General features: G+C 39.1%; 7 protein-coding genes across 7 annotated transcripts; 5 read left to right on the top strand and 2 right to left on the bottom strand. All coding sequences in view use genetic code 12, as the record gives it.

The window, feature by feature from the left end:
* Window positions 1-530: 530 nt before the first annotated feature.
* On the bottom strand, window positions 531-1,007 carry I9W82_004363 (uncharacterized protein; the record flags this gene model as incomplete). The annotated part of the gene is made up of 1 exon (XM_067693427.1): window positions 531-1,007. The coding sequence occupies one exon, from the start codon at window positions 1,005-1,007 to the stop codon at window positions 531-533; it is 477 nt and encodes a 158-aa protein (XP_067547150.1).
* A 1,513-nt stretch (window positions 1,008-2,520) lies between these two features.
* On the top strand, window positions 2,521-5,709 carry I9W82_004364 (uncharacterized protein; the record flags this gene model as incomplete). The annotated part of the gene is made up of 1 exon (XM_067693428.1): window positions 2,521-5,709. The coding sequence occupies one exon, from the start codon at window positions 2,521-2,523 to the stop codon at window positions 5,707-5,709; it is 3,189 nt and encodes a 1,062-aa protein (XP_067547151.1).
* Window positions 5,710-7,093: 1,384 nt separating this feature from the next.
* I9W82_004365 (uncharacterized protein) lies at window positions 7,094-9,361 on the top strand (the record flags this gene model as incomplete). Its single annotated transcript, XM_067693429.1, has 1 exon — window positions 7,094-9,361. One exon carries the CDS (start codon window positions 7,094-7,096, stop codon window positions 9,359-9,361), a length of 2,268 nt encoding a protein of 755 aa, XP_067547152.1.
* A 1,155-nt stretch (window positions 9,362-10,516) lies between these two features.
* I9W82_004366 (uncharacterized protein) lies at window positions 10,517-12,775 on the top strand (the record flags this gene model as incomplete). The annotated part of the gene is made up of 1 exon (XM_067693430.1): window positions 10,517-12,775. The coding sequence occupies one exon, from the start codon at window positions 10,517-10,519 to the stop codon at window positions 12,773-12,775; it is 2,259 nt and encodes a 752-aa protein (XP_067547153.1).
* Window positions 12,776-13,535: 760 nt separating this feature from the next.
* Window positions 13,536-15,803, top strand: I9W82_004367 (uncharacterized protein; the record flags this gene model as incomplete). The annotated part of the gene is made up of 1 exon (XM_067693431.1): window positions 13,536-15,803. One exon carries the CDS (start codon window positions 13,536-13,538, stop codon window positions 15,801-15,803), a length of 2,268 nt encoding a protein of 755 aa, XP_067547154.1.
* An 899-nt stretch (window positions 15,804-16,702) lies between these two features.
* On the top strand, window positions 16,703-18,925 carry I9W82_004368 (uncharacterized protein; the record flags this gene model as incomplete). Its single annotated transcript, XM_067693432.1, has 1 exon — window positions 16,703-18,925. The coding sequence occupies one exon, from the start codon at window positions 16,703-16,705 to the stop codon at window positions 18,923-18,925; it is 2,223 nt and encodes a 740-aa protein (XP_067547155.1).
* A 614-nt stretch (window positions 18,926-19,539) lies between these two features.
* Window positions 19,540-22,014, bottom strand: I9W82_004369 (uncharacterized protein; the record flags this gene model as incomplete). The annotated part of the gene is made up of 1 exon (XM_067693433.1): window positions 19,540-22,014. The coding sequence occupies one exon, from the start codon at window positions 22,012-22,014 to the stop codon at window positions 19,540-19,542; it is 2,475 nt and encodes an 824-aa protein (XP_067547156.1).
* Between the last annotated feature and the right edge of the window lie 563 nt (window positions 22,015-22,577).

A 22,577-nucleotide genomic window follows, 5' to 3' on the forward strand; every position in this document is an offset into this window, starting at 1 on the left:
GGTAGCGTTTACAACTGTTTTGGTTTTTCCTTTTTGGGGAATGCAAAATATTAATGACGCGAGATGTAATTCTACGACACTGGAGCTATTAAAGATTGAAGACCAGACTTTGACCCTTAATGGGTCAGTGCACGTGTAACAAGCGGTCAGACTACCGACTATAGAGAGTGTAAAAGTGGCCATCAAATGTAAGTAATCAGAGTTTTAACAACTGGAGGAGATAAGGAAATTGACGTGAAGGTAGCTGACCTGTCTGAACGGAATCTAAGAACGCTATGTACAGCACCACTTAAGGCCAATTGGAGTAGACAATCCCACCTTAAGTGGAATAAATCAATCAGAGCATCTTGAGCAAGACACCTATTATCTTCGCTTCAATCAAGAGGTAGAAGAAGTGTAATTTTTTATTCACCATGTATTATAATTGAAAGCTACGTCAAACTCTTTTGCCGAGGGACCATTGGCATCACCGACTTAGTGATTGCTCTAACCTGCCTCTGTTTCAATGCAAACAAGTCCCTCTCAACCCATCAAAATATCACTAATTTAGGATCCCTCGGTAAACCGTCTTCATCTATATCATTTCTGTTCAACTCATTTCTTGTATACTCCAATCTAGCCTCATCAAAATTGATACCTTTCCTGTTCATAATCTCTTTAATCTCCTCCTTTGCAGCTTCGCTCAAGCCCTTTCTTGTGTCGCTCAGATTATTAGCCTCCAAATCAAAATTTGTGCTGGTTAAGCCATCATTGATGTCACCCTCAAATGAGCCTAAGGTCTGGTAGTAACCTTGCTGAATTCTTCGTCTAGTTCTATACCTGTCAAGTAACTCTCCTAGCTTATGACGAAGATGAAATAGTAAGCCAAGGATTACAACGCACAAAATGACTAAGACGTAGTGCGATTTAATAAACGACTTGGACACCCCGATAATACCATTGGGTTGTTCGGTTGTGTCTTGTATCTCCTCTCTTTTCATTTGTAACAATATGCTGAAAGTATTCATTGGGTATATTAATAGGGGGTGACAATGGTCATACACGTGCATTGAATCCCCGTTTTTCTCCCTCCTCTCGGTTAATCTGCTTTGTATTGATATTTTTACTTCACGTGCATATCACGAGATCTACTATTTGGTGGCGAAATTCCATTCAACTACGCAAGCGTAAGCTGAGTGGCCTGCACAAGTCTTTGATTGAATGGGTTGGAGATTGCCAACCTTTTCATCATTTCTCATAATTCTTATTTGGTTGTATTCATTATCTCAAGCGTAAGAATTGAATTTACACCTTCTTTAATTGTTTTTCCTCTTAAATTGGGACCAAATTCTTTTGATCTAGATTTTAAAATGGTCTTTTCTCAATACATTGAACTGTACACGCTTGAGAATATTAAAGGCCCTACTATTGAATTCACTATGTCAAGATTCTTTGTGGGAGTCATTCATCACCTACTTTTTCTATTGAGATCATGGTTGCAAAAATACAACGCTATGTAGTTAAAACCGATTTTACGATAAACAACTACAGCAAAGACTACGAGACAGGAAATGAAGTTGTTGGGGAGAATGAGAAATCTATTCTGATTATTTGAAGCTGTTGGCCAAGGAGGGTGGGTGTTCGTGATCTTTGTTTGTCTGAAGCGTTAATTAAAATCACGTGCTCGCGCTTATACGATCCAACTTTCCTCCTCAAGTATTTGCAGTCAAACGCTTCTGTTTATCACGTTATCTACTGTTAAATCCAATCATAACAGTATTCTTCTTTGTGGAAATTCATGCCTATATTTTTATCTCAAGTTTTAGTTTGTTTAAAATGACACCAGAGGTGTCAATACAGCTATGCAAGTTGTAATGTAAGTGACTACAGTTTGGTTGTAAAAACACAATTTTGGTGAGCTTTGTTTTCAAAGGAACATAAGTTCTTATTATATACAACTTTCATCATCTAAACAAGTACTTGAACTATTACATAAAAGACATCAGTCAAGCTCCCACTCAGCTGAGTAGCTTGTCACACTCGATACTCGACACCTTATGCTCCGAAACTTTTCATCTCAACTGCCAAAGTGATTCCATCAACTACGAAATTACAACCCACTCAAAACACGAAATATCGAAGCCGTCCATCCAAATCAGTATTCAATCTTATACGATAACATAACTATATATTACGTTATGCTTCATAACAGATCCATTGCCCGATTTGGTGTATGATCTAGAATTAAGATTGTGTTGCAAAAAGATCTACAGATACAAGAACAAATAGAACAATCAAAGATATGATGCAATGTATATATATTTATCGCTATACAGTCTATCGCAGTAATACAGGGAGAGCAGAACTAAACGGCAACCACTAATATATTTCATCTTAATTGTTTTCTGTCTGTTCTTTTTTTGATATGCTCAATGCCATAAAACCCCTCAAAAAATAAATGTATATCCACAAAAGCAAAACCCCATAACTTGTTTCCCCTTTCTTCCTTTCTTTCTTCATCTACCCTTATTCCCAAGTAACATGCTGTTGTACGCCACATACTACTTAAAGCAACAACCACCACGTGCCATCGCCTCCAATTCAATGTTGGAAAACTTCGACCAAGCAACTGATGAAGAAGCCAACTTGATGAGAATGTACAACTTAGCTCAACACCTGAATATGAGCAAAAGAATCATGTTACCAACCACTAGACCAATCACCATCTTAGAGTCAAGCAGGGATGCAAGAGAACGCACCTATCCTCTTGCTTCAATCCCAAAGCCAATGACTTTATTGGAAAGAGCTGCAAACAGAAAATCCACAAATGCAGCAAACAACTCCATTTACAATCTCACCATAGAATTTGAACAATTGAGCTTGAAAACGTTTGAAGACATGCAAATTGAACCCACCATCCCTAGGATATTAGATGAAGATGAAAATGCACGTTTAAAAAAAAAATGGGAGAAGCTGCGTATTGATGACAGATTCCCAAACTTTGAATCAAAATTGGCTGCTATTAATGATGATAAAAAAAGAGCGGCAATTGACCGCATGAACAGTCTTATCCAAGCATTTGAACAATTGAATATGAGAAGTGTTGAGGCTATTGACTCCATCAATAGTTTTATCCATGAATTTGAAAAATTGAATTTGAAAAGTGTTGAAGATGAAGTTGAAGACAAGGAGAATGAAGATGAAGCTGAAGATGAAGTTGAAGATGAAGTTGAAGATAAAGTTGAAGATAAAGTTGAAGATGAAGTTGAAGATGAAGTTGAAGATGAAGTTGAAGATGAAGTTGAAGATGAAGTAGAAGTTGAAGATGAGCAAGTTGAAGATGAAAAAGTTGAAGATGAAAAAGTTGAAGAACAAATTGAAGACAAGCAGACTGAAGATGAAGATGAAGACAAGCAGATTGAAGATGAAGTCGAGCGAGTTGAGGAAAAGCAAATTGAAGATAAGAAAGTTGAAGATGATCAAGTTGAAGGCAAGAAAGATGAAAGTAAGAAAGTTGAAGTTAAGAAAGTTGAAGTTGATCAAGTTGAGGACACGAAAGTTGAAGTTAAACAAGTTAAAGCTGAAGACAAAAAAGTTGAAGTTGAACAAGTGAAAGTTGAAAAAGTTAAAGTTGAAGATGAAGTTGAAGATGAAGTAGAAGTTAAAGATGAGCAAGTTGAAGACACGAAAGTTGAGGACTCAAAGGTTGAAGTTAAGAAAGTTGATGTGGTGCAAGTTGAACGTGAACAAGGTGAAGTCAAACAAGTTGAGGAGAATTGTGTGAGGAAGTTAGACAAGCCACATGGTCAACGAACAAATTTGAAAAAACTATGCATTGATGATAAATTACCGAATATTGAAACAAGATTAGATACCGGATTGCAAAATGAACCAAGTCAAGGAACAAACATTGATGTGAAAGTGGATGCTAAAACTGTTGTCAAAAAGGAAGTCGTGAAGTTGAAATCAATTGGTGATTCTCTGTTGGAAAAATTATCTCTACCACATAACAACCAGAAGGACAAAGAAACAAAAGATGAAGATGTTGAGAAGAATGAAGAAACCAGTCTGAGCCAGTGTGAAGGTGTCCCTAATGAACACAGAATTGAAGATGAAACTTACTTGAATAATGAACCAAAAGGAAAAGAAAGTACAAAATGGAACCAAAAGTGGATCAAATTTGTCACGTTGAAAAAACAGGAACCGAAATCAGATGAAGTTGATGAGTCAGTTGGAAAGCAGAAGTCCAGTTTCAAGAGAAAGTTGAAGCATTTGTTCCAAAGAAAACGGAAATGGGTCCCATTTGAAACAACTGGAGAAGTGGAGGTGTTATTTGATGCTGATGATTACAAAGATGAAGAAGATACAAGATTGGAAAACAATGTCAACAATGGAAACGAGTCCACCAACAACGAAGGCTCAAGCAACAATCTGAACACTGAAAACGAGGCTACACTCAATGCAGTTGATGTTAGTGCTGCCATCAATAATGATCAAGAAGATACCACTGCCTTAGATGCACGTGAATCTGAAGGACAACAACCCGAATTGACAAGGTTAGATGCGGTTATAGAACCGCAAGCTGCTGATACTCCACCATTGAAACCTGAAGATGCAGATGTTGCAACTAAAGTTAACGAACTGAAGAGGAAAACCAAAGTGATGAGAGTTTTGAAGAAGTTGATCAAGCCTTTTAAAAGACCCACTCGGGAAGCTGATGCAACTAGTCCCATTGTTGATACACCAAAAGTGAGTTGTGGAGCTGAAGAGTCAGAAGCTCTGGTGGATGCTTCCAAACACAAGCGCCAAAAGAAGAAACACAGAAAAAGACGGTCATCATCAAAGAGAAAGAAGATTGAACTGACCGAGCCTGCAAGTGATGCAGATAAAGCTACTGAAGATGCTACTGGTACTGGATGTGATTTGCCTAAGGAAGCAGAGGTCGAAGGTGTTGGATGTGATTTGCCTAAAGAAGCAGAGATTGAAGGTACTAGAGCAGCCCCATTGGTTTTGAAACCCATTATTAAAATTCGTGATGATTCTGCAGATGGTGTCGCTGGCGCAAAAAGGAAAGTAAAACTGAAACACTTGCGTAAAGCTTTGGAAGTTGTTAAAGCTGGTTTCAAGAAAACTTTCCGTCGGAGAACAAGCAAAGTCCGGTTTGCCGACACCAATGAGTGTTTCATAGTTGAACGTTATGATCACAAGAGGAAAGAAGAATCAGTACCTCAGTTGTTAGAAAATAAAGGAGATGTAGCTGGCAGAGAAGAAGGAGATGCTACTGAAGATGCCCAGCTGTTGAAAAGATGTGTTGATCGGCCATTAACAGGATATAATGCGACTCCAAGTTTGATAAAGGATGAGCAAGATGGCCCTGGAATCAATGCTACACCCGCCGAGGAGCCCGAAGGAGAGGATATTGAAAACCTTGAGTCTTATCGGCCACCATCTACTGATGGAACATTGGATATTGACCCCCAAACTGGCCAATTTTTTGGCCTGCGTGGTTTCACCAACGATCATTACAAACCAAGAAAGAACAGGGCCAACTACTCAAGAAGACCGACTATACATCAACTTGCTCATGAGAAAATGAAAAGTGAGCAGATTGCTGCAGCGCAAGCAACAGGTCGTTGGGTTCAAAATCCCAAAGGGAACTGGATTTATGAGGACTCAACAAAGTGGTGGTTGAATGGAGGCATTCTTGATTATAGAACATATTGGCAATAATGGATTATGACAATGGAGAAAAAGCGAAGTTAGATCTAGCTGTTCAGAGCAAACCAGCAAGAGAGCGAATTATAGTTGGCGGGGAATAGGTGACGATAGAAAAATCGCTCAGGTGTCTTCTGGTCTGAGGTTATCATAACTAGAGCGCTGCATTTAATGCAGTGTTGATGATTTCCTCGTTAAAGACTATTCGGGAGGACATTTGAATAGGATTTCCTTTCTGATCCTTGAACCAGTTCAATATATGCTCATATGAAGCTGGAGTTGAGTCCTGGAAGAAGAAGAAGATTTTGTCTTCTGAATACAGTTAGCAAGTCTAACGATGAGAAAATCCATGTTGACATATGTTTTACTTGAGAGCTTGTTGAAATTTGAACCGGAATGAGAAGAGGCGTTGAAGAGGTTGCTCCATTGAAAGTGCGTATTGAAGAGGTTACTCCATTGAAAGTATGAGATGAAGAGGTTGTTCAATTACAAAGTGTTACTTCATGCTGCTTAACGTTCAAATGTCACTTAATAGTTGGAAAAGATATTTGGTGGAGTGGTGCCCGTCAGTATTTTATTTCAATCCTATGCTATATTTATCGTGTTTGTGTTTACATTCTGATTCTTATTCTCCTCTCTCTTGGCGCGATTATCTCTCCAAGCACTTTATGTTGGACACGAAACCAACGAAAGTCGACTGATACTTCTAATACAACTGCTTTGTTTGCAAAATGAATGTGTATAGATACATCAATTACAATTGCTCTCAATAACTGGTGGTCCTGTAAATAAAGGCAGTTCGTCTATTGCATCATTTCCTCTTTTGGATATTTCCCGCCAAAAGAGGGCAGCTTTACTCACACAAACTTATAAATGCAAGACCTTTCGTAAGCAAAGTAACATCAATTGATTTATTCAAGCCCAGTTTTATGAAAATGCAATAACAAGTACTTTCGCACGTACGGATTTAAAGGATTCATATCAACCCAGGAGAACAAGCGCCTGTATAGGGCCGCATTTCAACGATGAAAATTTATGAATTCCGCATTTCTCCGAAGTAGCTTGTATCAACCCTTCTTGTGGGAAAACGGTATGCTTCTTACCTTTGGCTTACCGTTCTTAAGCTTTTCAATTTTTATTATATTACTTTCTTGCAACACGATGTGTGTGGCTGCATAACGTCTTGCACTTTATTCTATTTTGTGCTCTGTTATTTCCGCTGTTAGCGCATTTATATGCATTAACCGAAGCGGATATACCCCACTATCGAAATGTTTAACCGCTCTATTTGATCCACTTTATATAATAAGCAAATGTGATTCCCTTCATCTCACTGGAAAAGACTCTACTAGTCAACTACAACTCACTGCTCACTCATTTTATACTACAGAAAAAAAAAATGGCGCTCAGACTCCCATCAATTGTTGATTCCGATTTGGATTCTCTTTATGCACCTGATGAGAGACCAGAAGTGTTTCAAAACTCCAATGACTTGCCGCTTGAAACTTTGGTAAATCACGTTTTGCCTATTCCGCAAGATATTGGTGGAAGAGTACTCAAGGTTCCAGGTACCGCAAAATCTGGATTCTCCGAGATTTACAGAAATGGTGCTTTTCCAAATGGGGTTAAACTGTGCTTGTTGCCAGAATTAAACACCTATCACGCTATATTTGAGGCAACTGTGAAAAGACATCCAGATAGACCATGTTTGGCTCACCATGAGTACGATTACGAAAATGAAGAGCACAAGGAGAGGTATGCAACCTACTCATATAAAGAGGTGGACGATTGGAAAAACAACTTTGCAAGTGGTTTGATGTTTTTGCTTGAATCTAACCCATACAAGAATCTCGAGTTGGAATCCCACCAAAAGATTGTTAACCATGGTAAAGACTATCAAAAGTATGATGCCGATAACTTGTCATTCATTACAACATTTTATTCTGGGAACAGACCCGAGTGGATCATCGCCGATTTGGCATGTTCATCAAACTCAATTACCTCAACTGCCTTGTATGATACATTGGGTCCAGCATCATCCAAATTCATATTGCAAACGACCGAGTCACCAATTATTGTTTGCTCCAAAAACAAAGTTGAAATATTGGTCAAAATGAAGGCAGCAAATCCCAAGGAACTCGAATCTTTAATTGCAATTGTATCGATGGACCCCTTGAATACAAAAGATAAGAAGTCAGATGCAGCATTAGTTAAACTTGCTGATGATAACAATATCAAATTGCATGATTTCAACCAAGTGTCCAAAATTGGAGAGATTTTCCCAAGAAATGCAACTGTTCCTTCTCCTGATACTACCTTCACCCTCACTTTTACCTCGGGAACTACTGGTGCAAATCCAAAGGGAGTGGTGTTATCACAAAGGGCAGCATCAAGTGGTGTTCAAGGTTATTCGATTTTATTGCCTCATCATAAAGAGATGAAGGAGTTTGCCTTTTTGCCATTGGCGCATATATTTGAAAGGCACATGTCTGCATCAATTTTTCTTTGTGGAGGTCAAGTCGGATTCCCCAGAATAGGTGGAACTCCGCAAACATTGTTTGAAGATTTGAAGCTTTTTAAACCTACGTTTTTTGCTTGTGTGCCACGTATATTTTCAAAGATGGAAACAACTATTAAAGCCTCAACAATAGATTCAACATCAAGAATTAATAGAGCTTTGTATTCTCAAGCTATTGAAGCAAAGCGTTCTAAACAAGCAAATAGTGGTAAAGGTGAGCACTTTATTTATGACCAAACATTAATCCGAAACTTGCGTTCACGATTTGGGTTTGACAACATGGAGACTTGTTACACTGGTGGTGCCCCTAGTGCCCGTGAAAGTATTGAGTTCTTGAAGGCTAGTTTAGGAATTGGATTTAGTCAGGGTTACGGTCTGAGTGAATCATTTGGTGGTATGGTTATGTCTTTGCCATTCCACACACCTAGTGTGGGAACATGTGGCGCGATTAACCCTATGGTTGAGGCAAGGTTGAGAGCTTTGCCAGAAATGGGCTACGATTTGACCGATGAAGGAGGACCAAGAGGTGAGTTGCAATTGCGTGGATCACAAATGTTTAGTCATTACTACAAGAACCCAGAGGAAACCAAGAAAAGCATAGACGAAGACGGTTGGTTCTCGACTGGTGATGTGGCTCGTATTACAAATGATGGGTGGTTCCTCATCATTGATAGGGTCAAAAATTTCTTCAAGTTGGCACAAGGAGAGTATGTCACTCCAGAAAAGGTTGAGAACTTGTACCTTACAACCAATTCGATCTTAACGCAAGTGTTTGCTCATGGTGATTTTACTCAATCGTATTTGGTTGGAATTATCGGCGTGGACCCAGAGAACATTGTTTCGTATCTCACCGGAAAGTGTAATGTACCAGCAAGTGAATTGGATACCGAGGAGAAAATTCTCAAGGTCTGCAACACTCGTAAAATTAGGACTCAGCTTTTGTTGCAATTGAACACCAATATTGGATCTGTTCTTAATGGATTTGAAAAATTGTCTAACATTTACATTGAGTTTGAGCCATTGAGATTGGAAAGAGATGTTGTTACCCCAACGTCCAAATTGAGAAGGCCAATCGCCTCTAAATTCTTTAAGCCACAAATTGATGCTATGTACAAGGAGGGTCCTATTTTGAAGGATTTGAAGTTGTAAAGAGTTCGGGGTCATTAACCATCTATAGATATTTAATTAGCTATATTAAAGCTCCAAACGATAATTGTGGTGTAGAGCGGCTGACTTTAATCCGTACCTGGCAAGCCCGCAAACTTTCTTGAAAGTATACAAGACAAGTGTAAGTATCACAAATACGAGTATGTAATCTGAATATAGCCCCATTCGAGTCAGGTAGAGCTTTAGTTACCAAAAGGACACGAAAAGTTCCCCGCTGCATATCGTTGTTACGCGAACCCGCCATTACTGACGTCGGATAACATCCGAACAAAGGCTGAAAAAGGAAAGGAAATTCGTTGTACATGCCCAACATAAAGGGCTTGTTATCTACACAAAGACGGCATTGAAATTAGATTTGTGGCAACAGTTGCCGGCGGGGGGAAAGAGTAGCATGGATTTGCAATATCGGTCGTAAATTTGTATGTACAAAAAGATTTAGTAAGTTCCCCAAGAGTAGGCTTAGTTGAGTTTATGAACTATTTTGAGGGGTTAGAGCTAAAAGGGGTCAAGGTCTCTTGGTATCGATGTACGTATCCTCTAAGGGTTGTGTTCAATGAAAGCTAGATCTTCTAGCGATAAGCTAGTTCGATGAGTGACTTACGATTGAAGATAAGTAGAATGAAGAGTACACGTGCATTGCATACAGTTTTAGTAAAACGGTCGCTACTTGATATCATCAGTTCGTTGTAAAGCAAAGATGAACATATCTTGTGGTGGTAGTATTTCGCTTTTGTGTGGTAAAGTGTGGGGACGGGTGAAAAATGAAGATCCTGAAAACTTAGGCTGAATAGACGGCAAATGATGTTGCCATGAATATCTCTTGTAGGTCTCAGGGACTCTTCAGGTGGTAAACCAGTGGAGGAGATCTGAAGTGGAGAAGTTAGCTTCTGGTTGCATTAAGTTTTGTGCCCTTTCGGGTCTAAATTCCGATTTCAAAACAGCAAGTACAGAGTCATTTTCAATCTCGTTGACAACAGGTCCTCACAAAAAATAGGGTGTGTAATAAACAAAAACCCCACCCAACACCATTCAAGCATGCATCTGATTACCTCCTAAACTTTATATATATATATATCAAGGGATATCCACAAGTCTGAAACAAGGATTCCCAAGTAGCAGCTAGTCAACACCTTCACAATGACCTTGAGATTGCCATCAGTCACTGATGCAGACAAAGATTCACTTTATGCTGCTGATGATAAACCCTATTTGTTTGAAAACTCTGAAAACTTGCCCGATGATGTTTTGATCAATCAGTATTTACCCCTTCCACAGGAGTTAAATTCGAGAACAATTAGGGTTCCAGGTACCGGCAAGCCAGGCTTTTCAGAAGTATACAGAAATGGGGCTCTTCCTAATGGAATTAAGGAATCATTCACTGCAGAACTAGATACTGCTGCTAAAGTATTTGCATCAACAGCTCAAAGGCAACCAGATCATCCTTGCTTGGCAATTCACGAGTATGATTATGAAAATGACCAGCATTTGGAAAGATACTCTTCCATCACATATCAACAAACTCAAGATCGCATGACCAACTTTATCAATGGTTTGATGTTTTTGTTGGAGGTCAATCCATACAGAAATCCTGCTTTAGAATCTCATCAAAAGATTGTCAATCATGAAAGAGATTTTGCTACATATGACAAGGATAACATGTCATTCATCGTCACTCTTTACTCTGCCAATAGAGCTGAATGGGTGATCACTGACTTGGCATGTTCAGCAAATTCAATCACAACTACTGCATTATATGAAACTTTGGGACCAACTTCATCCAAATACATCTTGGAATTGACTCAGACTCCCGTTGTTGTTTGTTCCAGAAACAGGATTGAAAACTTGATAAAATTGAAGCAAGAGTTCTCTACGGAATTAGAGTCAATGATTACAATTATCTCGATGGATCCGTTGAACATAAAGGGAAAATCAAGCACCTCTTTGATTCAAGCAGCTGAGAAGAATAACATCAAGTTGTATGATTTCAATCAAGTTGAAAAGATTGGTGAAATTTTCCCTAGAGAGGCCACTTGGCCAACCCCTGAAACAACATACACGATCACCTTTACGTCAGGAACAACAGGTGCAAACCCAAAGGGAGTTATTTTGCTGCAAAAGGCAGCTACCTGCACATTACTATCTTTTGCTATGCCGGCACCTATCAACAAAACTACAAAAGAATTTTGCTTTTTGCCATTAACTCACATTCTTGAAAGACAAATGTACCTTTCAGTGTTGTCGTCCGGTGGAATTGTTGGCTTTCCTCGTTTGGGAGGAACTCCACAGACACTTTTTGATGATTTGAAACTTTACAAGCCAACTTTCCTTGTTTGTGTTCCAAGAATTCTTACCAAGATGGAAGCAACGATTAAGGCTGCGACGATTGATTCAACTTCAGGTGCCAATAGGCCCTTGCTCACTGAAGGGCACCAGAATAAACAAACTGGAAGTGATAATACAAGGGATCCTTTTATCTTTGATAATAAATTGATCAAAAGTTTACGCTCTAAATTTGGTTTCGATAACATTGAATGGTGTATGACGGGTGGTGCACCAGTTGCAGCTGATACCATCAACTTTTTAAAGAAGAGTTTGGGAATGGGCTTGACTCAGGGGTATGGTATGAGTGAGACATTTGGTGGCACCGTTTACTCATTACCCTTCCATGCCCCAAGTGTCGGTACATGTGGTCCCTTGTCACCAACTGTGGAGGCCAGATTAAGAGAGTTGCCGGAAATGGGGTACCATTTAAATGATCAGGGTGGGGCAAGAGGTGAATTGCAGTTGCGTGGACCACAAGTGTTTACACAATACTACAAGAGCCCAGAGGAAACTAAGAAATGTTTTGATGAGGACGGATGGTTTTCGACTGGAGATGTTGCTCGAATTACCCCTGAAGGATGGTTTACTATTATCGATAGAGTCAAGAATTTCTTCAAGTTGGCACAGGGAGAGTATGTTACACCAGAAAAGGTTGAGAATTTGTATCTTTCTTCCAATTCAATCTTGACTCAAATGTATGCTCATGGAGATTTGTCACAATCATTCTTAGTGGGTATAATTGGAGTTGATCCTGTGAATATTGTGAAATTCCTTACTGAAAAGTGCAACATCCCTCAACAAGACTTGAACTCGGAGAGTAAGATTCTTGAAATATGCAATAGACGTGACATAAGAACACGTATCTTACTTCACTTGAACACAAACATTGGATCTGCACTTAATGGGTTTGAGAAATTGGGTAATATACACATTGAGTTTGAGCCATTGAAATTAGAAAGAGAAGTTGTCACCCCAACATCTAAATTGAGAAGACCAATAGCTGCTAGATTCTTTAAGCCGCAAACAGATGCTATGTACAAGGAAGGCTCGATCTTGAAAGATTTGAAATTGTGAGTAAAACATAGAGGAAATATTTATATAGCAATAAAAAATAAACAGCACTTACGAAAGCTCGGTCTCTTGGAACAGTTGCAAATACAAAGTATGGAGATCCAATACATGAATTTTCAACTCTACTAAACCTCGATCCTTGATGGCTGGTTGTAAGTTAATTCTAATCGGCTCAATAAAAATAGCCTGCTCTGCATGATTTAGTGGTTCGATACAACGGTTAAATGCACTCGTGCGCTCTCTTTTTCAACAGCGTAGTTCGTTAACGGGAAGACGTTTTAACGGATTTAGTCGCTAAGTCCTTGTTCCTCTTTGTTCAAGTGTGGAAAAAGAATCTAACGGCGCTGCGGATTAAAGTTGAAAGAACTTTTTACGAGGAAGAGCTATTTTGTTGTTAACAAATATCCGCGCCATACCTATTCAAAGAAGTAGAACTTTGGAATGATTCACTAGCATGCTAGACATGGAAAACACTGTTTCGTTGGCAAGATTAAACTTTTTTTGTATAGCAGTGGCAGGGTTGTTGATAGAGTTTAACCCCGCTTTTTGAAAGGAAAAAGGAACCCTTTGTTGCAAAGAGACACTGACTTAAATGTCGGAAATAATACAAAATAATAAAATAAATAAATAGAACAGACGGAGAACATACCTAAACTCCGCATTTTAGATTGTTTTTTGAAAATTTCATTTAAATACAATTGAAATGTCCCCACATAAGTAATAAAATGTCCTACACAACTGACACATTTATCATATTATTGCCATGTCATTGAAATTACCTTCTGTGACTGATTCCGACTTGGAGTCACTTTATGGTGCTGGTGATGAACCTATTTTGTTTGAAAATTCCAGCAATTTGCCTGATGACATTTTGATCAACCAATATTTACCCCTTCCACAGGATTTGAATTCAAGAAGTATCAGGATTCCGGGTACTGAAAAGCCTGGCTTTTCAGAAGTATACAGAAATTCCGCTCTTCCTAATGGAATTAAGGACTCGCTCACTGCTGAGTTGAACACAACAGCTAAAGTGTTTGCATCTTCCGTCAAGAACCATACAAAAAGTCCTTGTTTGGCAATTCACGAGTATGATTATGAAAATGACCAACACTTGGAAAGATACTCTTCCATCACATATCAACAAACTCAAGATCGCATGACCAACTTTATCAATGGTTTGATGTTTTTGTTAGAGGTTAATCCATACAGAAATCCTGCTTTAGAATCTCATCAAAAGATTGCCAACCATGCGAAAGACTTTGCAAAATATGACAAGGATAACATGTCATTCATCGTCACTCTTTACTCTGCCAACAGAGCTGAATGGGTGATCACGGATTTAGCATGTTCCGCAAATTCAATTACAACTACGGCATTATACGACACCTTGGGACCAACTTCATCCAAATACATCTTGGAATTGACTCAGTCGCCGGTGGTTGTCGCCTCTAAAAACAGGATTGGGACTTTGATCAAGCTAAAAGAGCAGAACCCAAAGGAATTGGAATCGTTGATTTCTATTATCTCCATGGATCCGTTGAATACAAACGGCGACTCTAATGCATCCTTGATACAGGCAGCTGAGAAAATCAACATCAAGTTGTATGATTTCAACCAAGTTGAAAAGATTGGCGAGGTCTTCCCTAGGGAAGAAACTAGTCCAACACCGGAAACAACTTACACAATCACCTTCACCTCAGGAACAACTGGAGCGCATCCAAAGGGAGTAGTTTTGCTGCAACGTGCAGCTTCTTGTGCTACCTTGTCTTTTGTCATTCTGATGCCTCATAGTAGCTCAACCAAAGAATTCTGCTTTTTGCCATTGACCCATATTTTTGAGAGGCAAATGTACGCCTCAACGTTGGCCGCCGGAGGACTCGTTGGCTTCCCTCGTTTGGGAGGAACTCCACAGACACTTTTTGATGACTTGAAGCTTTTCAAGCCAACGTTCCTTGCTTGTGTTCCCAGAATATTTACCAAGATTGAGGCTGCAATCAAGGCTGCAACTGTTGACTCCTCATCAAGAATAAACAGAGCATTATATACTCAAGCTTTTGAAACAAAACAGCAGAAACAAATACAAAATGATGATAGAGGGGGACATTTCATTTTCGACAATACATTAATCAAAAGTTTACGTTCCAAGTTTGGATTCGATAACATGGAATGGGTCATGACAGGTAGTGCACCAGTTGCTCCTGACACCATCCAATTTTTAAAATCAAGTTTGGGCATGGGTATGTGTCAAGGGTACGGGATGAGTGAAACTTTCTCTGGTTTTGTTTTCTCATTACCTTTCCATACACCTAGTATTGGAACCTGCGGTGCTACTTCACCAACTTTAGAAGCTCGGTTGAGAGAATTGCCTGAAATGGGTTACCACTTAAATGATCAAGGTGGAGCAAGAGGTGAATTACAGTTGCGTGGAGCGCAATTATTCAGTCATTATTACAAGAACCCAGAGGAAACTAAGAAATGTTTTGATGAGGACGGATGGTTTTCAACTGGGGATGTTGCTCGAATTACACCAGAAGGATGGTTTACCGTTATCGATAGAGTCAAGAATTTCTTCAAATTGGCACAAGGAGAGTACGTTACACCAGAGAAGGTTGAGAACTTGTATCTTTCTTCCAATTCAATCTTGACTCAAATGTATGCTCATGGAGATTCAACGCAGTCATACTTGGTGGGTATAATTGGAGTTGACCCTGTTAACATCATGAAATATCTCACTGAAAAGTGCAACATCCCTCAACAAGACTTGAACTCGGAAGATAAGATTCTTGAAATATGCAATAGACGTGACATAAGAACACGTATCTTACTTCACTTGAACACAAACATTGGATCTGCACTTAATGGGTTTGAGAAATTAGCTAACATTTATGTTGAGTTTGAGCCATTGAGATTAGAAAGAGAAGTTGTCACCCCAACATCTAAGTTGAGAAGACCAATAGCTGCTAAGTTCTTCAAAAAACAAATTGATGGTATGTACAAAGAAGGCTCGATCTTGAAAGATTTGAAATTGTAGGTTTACAATTTGCTTCGTGGTACAATGAATTGCGGGCTACTTAGAAACGTAAATACACTATATAGAACCTATGAATTGACTGTATTTGGTAAATCCTTCGGGGCACGAAGTAATATGTAAATTCCCTTTTCTGATGAGGGGCTAATGACTCAAATGCAAAGTCAAGCAAGAGAACTGGCTAATAAAAACTTCATTTGTTGGTGGGGTAAGCAATAGATAAATAATAATCCACTCGTTTTCGATAACACTTGAACTTTAATGTGTGTGTGGGGAGGGAATGATTAATAATAAAACCTGAATTAAACGGTTCAGAGAGGGCTTCTCTTGGCACAACTATTAGTTGAAATAATAATAAATCAGTCGTCTTTGCTGAAAGATACGTAACTTAAAAGACGTTAGTACGTTAGATCCTGTTAATAGCTGAGACAAGAGGAAGTCCACATGTGGGAAGCAAGAGGTGTTTGTGTCCTTATTTCAAACTTTTTAGGGCCATGGGGAGATTAGTGGAGGGGGTGTTCAAGAAACTCCTCATTGGCATCAAAACCAAAAATTACAAAAGAAACGAAGCCGACACCTGCACATCCGTTGACCCCCATTTGGTCCCTCGGATACACTATGCCCCTCCTTCCATGAGAAAACATATACGTTGTTGTACATTCTTTTGGTGTTATTTTATAATGGTGGAAAGAAAATAAAAATGAATCTGATGATATGAAATTTCATTTCTCGGCATCAACCCCAATTAACGCGTTCTCCTCTTTGCGATGGATAATATGTCGATTTTGTTCAATTACAACGATAAAGCTTATATATAAGATATCAGTGGTCCTGGTCAAAATGATTTTTCTTTTTTGGAAGGGTTTCATAATCCAACCACCTATCAATTTTCCCCAGATACAATGGCATTGAAGTTACCATCGATTCGCGACTCCGATTTGAACTCCCTCTTCGCTGCTGATGAAGACAACTATTTGTTCCAAAATGTCAATGAGTTACCCGATGATGTTTTAATCAATCAGTGCTTGCCTCTCCCTGAAAATCTTAGTGCCAGATCCGTTAAGATTCCTGGTACAGCAAAGCCTGGATTTTCTAAAATTTACAGAAATGCTGCTCTCCCAAATGGGTTGAAAGATTCGCTTACTCCAGAGTTGAACACATATCCAAAAATGTTTGCGTCTGCAGTCAAGAGACAAGCTGATCGTCCTTGTTTGGCCTACCACGAATATGATTATGAAAATGAGCAACATAAGGAGAGATATACTTCATTCACTTTCCAGCAAGTTGATACCCGTAAGACGAATTTTGCCAACGGTTTGATGTACTTGTTAGAGAATAATCCTTACAAGAACCTTGCTTTGGAATCACACCAAAAGATTGTCAATCATTCAAAGGAATACAAAGGTTTCAACAAGGATAACATTTCATACATTGTCACTATATATTCTGCCAACAGGGTTGAGTGGCTCTTGACTGACTTGGCTTGCTCTGAGAACTCCATTACGAATACTGCCTTATACGATACCTTGGGTCCAACATCTTCCAAGTTCATTTTAGGGTTGACTCAGTCACCGGTGGTTGTTTGCTCAAAGGAAAAGATTGAGACGTTAATCAACTTGAAGGCCAGTAACCCCAAAGATTTGGAATCGTTGATCACCATTGTTTGTATGGACCCATTGAATGTGAAAGGAAAGTCTAGTGCATCTTTGATCAAGTTAGCTGAGGCAAACAACATTAAATTGTATGAATTCAGTCAAGTTGAAAAAGTTGGTGAAGCCTTTCCTCGTGAAAAGACGCCTCCATCACAAGATACTGTCTACACATTTACCTTTACATCAGGTACTACTGGAGCCAACCCAAAGGGAGTTGTTTTGCTGCAAAAAACTGTTGCATGTGCTCTTCTGGCTTATGTGATGATGTTGCCCCACCACAAAAATATGAAAGAGCTTGCCTTCTTACCGTTGGCCCACATTTTTGAAAGGCAAATGACTGCTGCGTGTTTATTCGTTGGGGGTTGTGTTGGTTTTTGCAGACTTGGTGGTACACCATTGACCTTGTTTGAAGATATGAAGCTTTTCAAGCCAACATTTTTTGCAAATGTCCCTCGTATTTTCACTAAAATGGAAGCCTCTATAAAGGCAGCTACAATTGATTCGCCATCACAACGTGGACGTGGAGTTACGAAGGATGCAAAAGGGGAGTACATTTTTGACAAGGAGTTGGTAAAGAAGTTGCGTTCCAAGTTTGGATTTGACGAGGTGGAGTGTTGTATCTCTGGAAGTGCCCCAATGGCTCCAGAAACTATGAGGTTCTTGAAAGAAAGTTTGGGTATGGGTTTTATCTATGGTTACGGTTCAAGTGAATCATTTGCTGGGATGTGTATGGCATTGCCTTTCCATGGTCCTAGTGTTGGAACTTGTGGTGCCCTTACCCCTACAATTGAAGCCAGAGTTAGAGAGTTGCCGGAAATGGGCTATTACTTAAATGATAAAGGTGGGCCAAGAGGTGAATTGCAGTTGCGTGGACCCCAAATGTTCAGCCATTATTACAAGAATGAGGAGGAAACAACAAAGAGCATTGACTCAGAAGGATGGTTCTCCACTGGAGATGTTGCTCAATTTACTGGTGAAGGATGGGTGATTATTTTTGACCGTGTAAAGAATTTTTTCAAATTGTCTCAAGGAGAGTACGTGACACCAGACAAGATTGAAAACTTGTATCTTTCATCCAACTCAATGTTGACACAGGCATTTGCTCATGGTAACTCTGCTGAGTCTTATTTGGTCGCTATTCTTGGTGTTGATCCAAGCGCTATTGTCAGCTTCTTGACTGAAAGATGCAATATTGCAAAGCGCGATTTAGATACCGAGGAAAAGATTCTTGAAGTGTGTAACAGACGTGAAATTAGAACACAAATCTTGTTGCAATTGAACTCAACTGTTGGCTCATTAAATGGTTTTGAAAAGTTTGGAAATATCTTTATTGACTTTGAACCATTAAAGTTGGAAAGAGAAGTTGTTACACCTACATCAAAGATCAGAAGACCAATAGCTGCAAAGTATTTCAAGCCACAAATTGATGCTATGTACAAAGAAGGTTCCATCTTGAGAAACTTGAAGTTGTGATTGTGATATAGAGTATATAGAGATAAAATTATTATGCATAGAAAACAGATGTAAAAAGTGGATCCTATACGTGGTCAGCTGTGTCCTTTTTCAGGCATTACTCCATTTACCCATTAGAGAATCGCTTTCATCTATATATCCCAGAGATCATCTTACAGTCAGAGATTAAATAAACAAAATTATGATTTTAAAATCATAATGTATGGAATCAACAACGTCAAAATGTTACCAGCATTCTCTTATTGTTAAAAAGCCAATAGCAAAAACTTTAATTGAACGGACCAGAATCCAACCAAGTTTTGTAGTGAAAAAAAGCAAACCCCACTTATGCATCGTAAACGTCCCCGTGAGCTCATCAACTCAGGTAAGAACCACCAACCAAAGAGTTACTTACCCTTTTCACTGTTGTCCTAACTCTTTTTTTCTTGTTTTTGTATTATCTAATTTTTTTGTGTTTTTGTTGTTTTTATGAATGTAGTAGCGAAAACATGTGTGCAAGTAGTAGTGAAATATGTGTGTGAAACATGTGTGAAAGTAGTAGTGAAAATGTAACATATGTGAAATGTATCCTCACTCTTGTCCCACCTTCAACAGCTTCAAGTAAATCTTCACCTTCAATCAACGATTAATTCTCTCTTGAGATAGCCAAACAACTCTGAACTAAGTTGTGTAAACAGATCAAGCTCCTCTTTCAACTGCGCAATAACCACATCTCTATCTGAGTGTGCCCCAGATTCATTGTACCAACAGAACCAAAGTCTTTCCCAATTTCTGCATTGTTCATAAATAAACATGAACAAGTCGTTTTCCAATTTTCCTGATTTGACAATAAAGTCAATATTAAATTTGTCGGATTCAAGACGTTTTATCATATCCGAAGCGCCGTCCTCTAGAATAGCAAGCATTGATTTCCACACTTCGAGCTTCTCATACTGCTTGTCGATATGATATTCCAGGTTTTCAGACAACGCTCCATCTGCCATCACGAGTGCATCATCTTCTTCAACATTCTCCAATCGAGCTCCCCTTCCCTGCTCCGGTGAATGTATTTCTGACAAAAAGTCTTCAATTATGGTATCACTGACGACACATCCGTAGTTTGATTGTTCTAATGCTCTCTTCGTTACCAGCCAACTTTGTCCAGTCAACTCGTTAACAGCATTTTGAAACTGTTTTTCTGATTCTAAACAAGAAGAATCGATCCACGATTGTTCTTTGAATTTGTCCAAGTACTCAATTATTAAAACTCTTAGGTCACAATTTTCCTGTTCTAACCTATTCATCTCCTCGATACGTGGAGTCACCTCATCCTTAAGCCTTATAACATCTTCAACAAAGTTGGCTTCCATTTCCATGAAAGCTTCTTGAATATCAACAATATCATCAATAATATCCCCAATTTTTACATCTGGTTGACTAATATCTGTCCTTTCGAGACTTCGCAATGAGTGCGAGTCATTTGAGGTATTCGTCCCGCCGCGGATTGCGGTGACAAATGTAATATCTTTCTGTTTTGATCCAGAATCTATTTTTGATTCCACCTTTTGTGAATTCGTGGTTCGATTCTGGCAACTTGTATCTGGGATAATGTTGTTGTTGTTTCGATTGTTGATTGTGTTTGTAGTAGTGTTATTATAGTTTGTAGTAGTGTTATTATAGTTTGTCTCAATGTTATTCAGCTTAGCATCTTGTGGTATTAAATTGGTTGACTCATGTGTATCAGTCGGTTCAATTGTACTGTCTAATACATTCTCCTTGACTTCGGTATTGTCAATCTCTTTCTTGGGAATAATCTCCCCATTCAAGCTCTTCCCCTGCTCGTCTTCACCTTGTAGCTCAGGCACTTGACGCAGAACTTCGAGCACACTCGCAAATAAAGTTTCATCAATCCCGATATACAATGATTTCTTTGGGTCAGGTTCAAAGATAGATATGCCTGTATTTACCACATCATTACCAAGCGTATCAGGAAGTGGTTGCGGTAATGGCGGTGTATCGTCTGTTTCAAAAGATGGCAAATTGGTAACCTCGGAATTCTCCGTACTATTGGTGGAACTTGGAATGACGTGTTCCACATCACCTCCATCTGTAGCTTCTGCAGCAGCTGTTTCTCTGCCATCGGTGGCCCTGATTGCAGCAGGATTAGCCTCCTCATTGTTATTAGTTTCAACAAAAACGGCCGAATTGTCGCCGATTACTGGAACAACATTCTCAGTGGATATCACCGGTGTAGGTGCTTCTGAATCCACAACAGCTGGGGCTTTAGATTCCGGTTTTTTAGCACCTTCATCAACTGGTACGTAAATTGATAGTAAGTCAAACCATTTAAACAAGCTTGCTACTTTGTCTGTGAAACCTGGATTCTGCTCATCATAAAAATAAAGCAACTTCCTCAATCTTTTTTGAAATTCCAATTGCACCATTAGCTGTCCGTGGACAGTGTTGATCATCTGATCTGCATCAATGGGTAATTTTCCCTTGTTGTTTCGGAAAAATGTGCAGCAATTCCGTTTAGTAATCTTCTTTTCATGCTTTTTGACATACAAATGGTATTTTTGTCCAATTTTCAAGAGCTTCAATATTAAGTCCCTTGTGCTGCAAGATTTCTCCATTTTCTCTAGCATCATATCGTAAACGTTTAAAATCTTCTTCGCATACTTCACACCAAAACATCTTTGCGCTTTCAACAATCTGGTCCTATGTTGAAAAGCGTCAACAAATAATCTCTCCTCATCCCCTTGATCTTTGACAAATTTGTACAACTCGATAACCGCTTCACGAGTTTTCACATCCTCAATCTCATAATACAAAGTCAATGAACAATTTTCAATTTCAAGTAATGTTCTTCCATGATCGGGGTTGATGATGATATTACTGGGCTTTGCTGGTAACTCGCCCGGTTTGACAGTGGGTTGCATTCTTACAGCTTTTATAAACTTCATAGCTGTCTTCAATTTCCGCAATTGACTGTCAGGTGGATTTGAATCGTTAATTCCTGGCATATCCGCGCCTGAATTGGCTTCAACGTCACGGGAAAGTTCAGGATTGCGTCTGGAATAAGCTCTATTGCACAAGCTCGATAAACGCATGATTCAAAAGTGGTTGGTTGGAGAAAGAAAGGTGGATCAAAAAGATAGAAATTTTGGCTGCAATTGTATATCTGTGTACCTGCACAGTGATTCTCATTTTTTTGATATTCCCATAGTTAAGCAGCACAACAAAATTCTGAAGCCCCTGCTAATGCGGTTACCGATTGTAAATCTATCAATACTTGTATGATGGATATAGCAGCAGTTGTAAACTTCCTCCTTTGATCTTTTTCGTAAATTCCTTTCACTCATGTATCGTATTGAGTATATTATTGTTGTGCTATTCGTGACGGTAATAAACAACCCTTTAAGATTCTTGCAGTAGCATTGGAGGGATGAATGAAGACCCTTCAGGCTCATAATGTATGATCACAAGCTGTGTAGTATATGGAAATTCTTCAAATCTGGCCATTGACGGGAAAAGACTGCACATCACGTCCATATAATCGCTTCTTGAGTCCATGGCGCTGTTCCATACTCCTGTAATCTATGATAACCTTCCTCACTGCTCAAATAAACTCGAGTACCGGCTCCAGTTCGCTTACCTTCGTTATGAGCGTAGA

Source organism: Candida metapsilosis (assembly GCF_017655625.1).
Source record: "Candida metapsilosis strain BP57 chromosome Unknown scaffold6, whole genome shotgun sequence".
In the NCBI taxonomy this organism is placed as follows: Eukaryota; Fungi; Ascomycota; class Pichiomycetes; order Serinales; family Debaryomycetaceae; genus Lodderomyces; species Lodderomyces metapsilosis.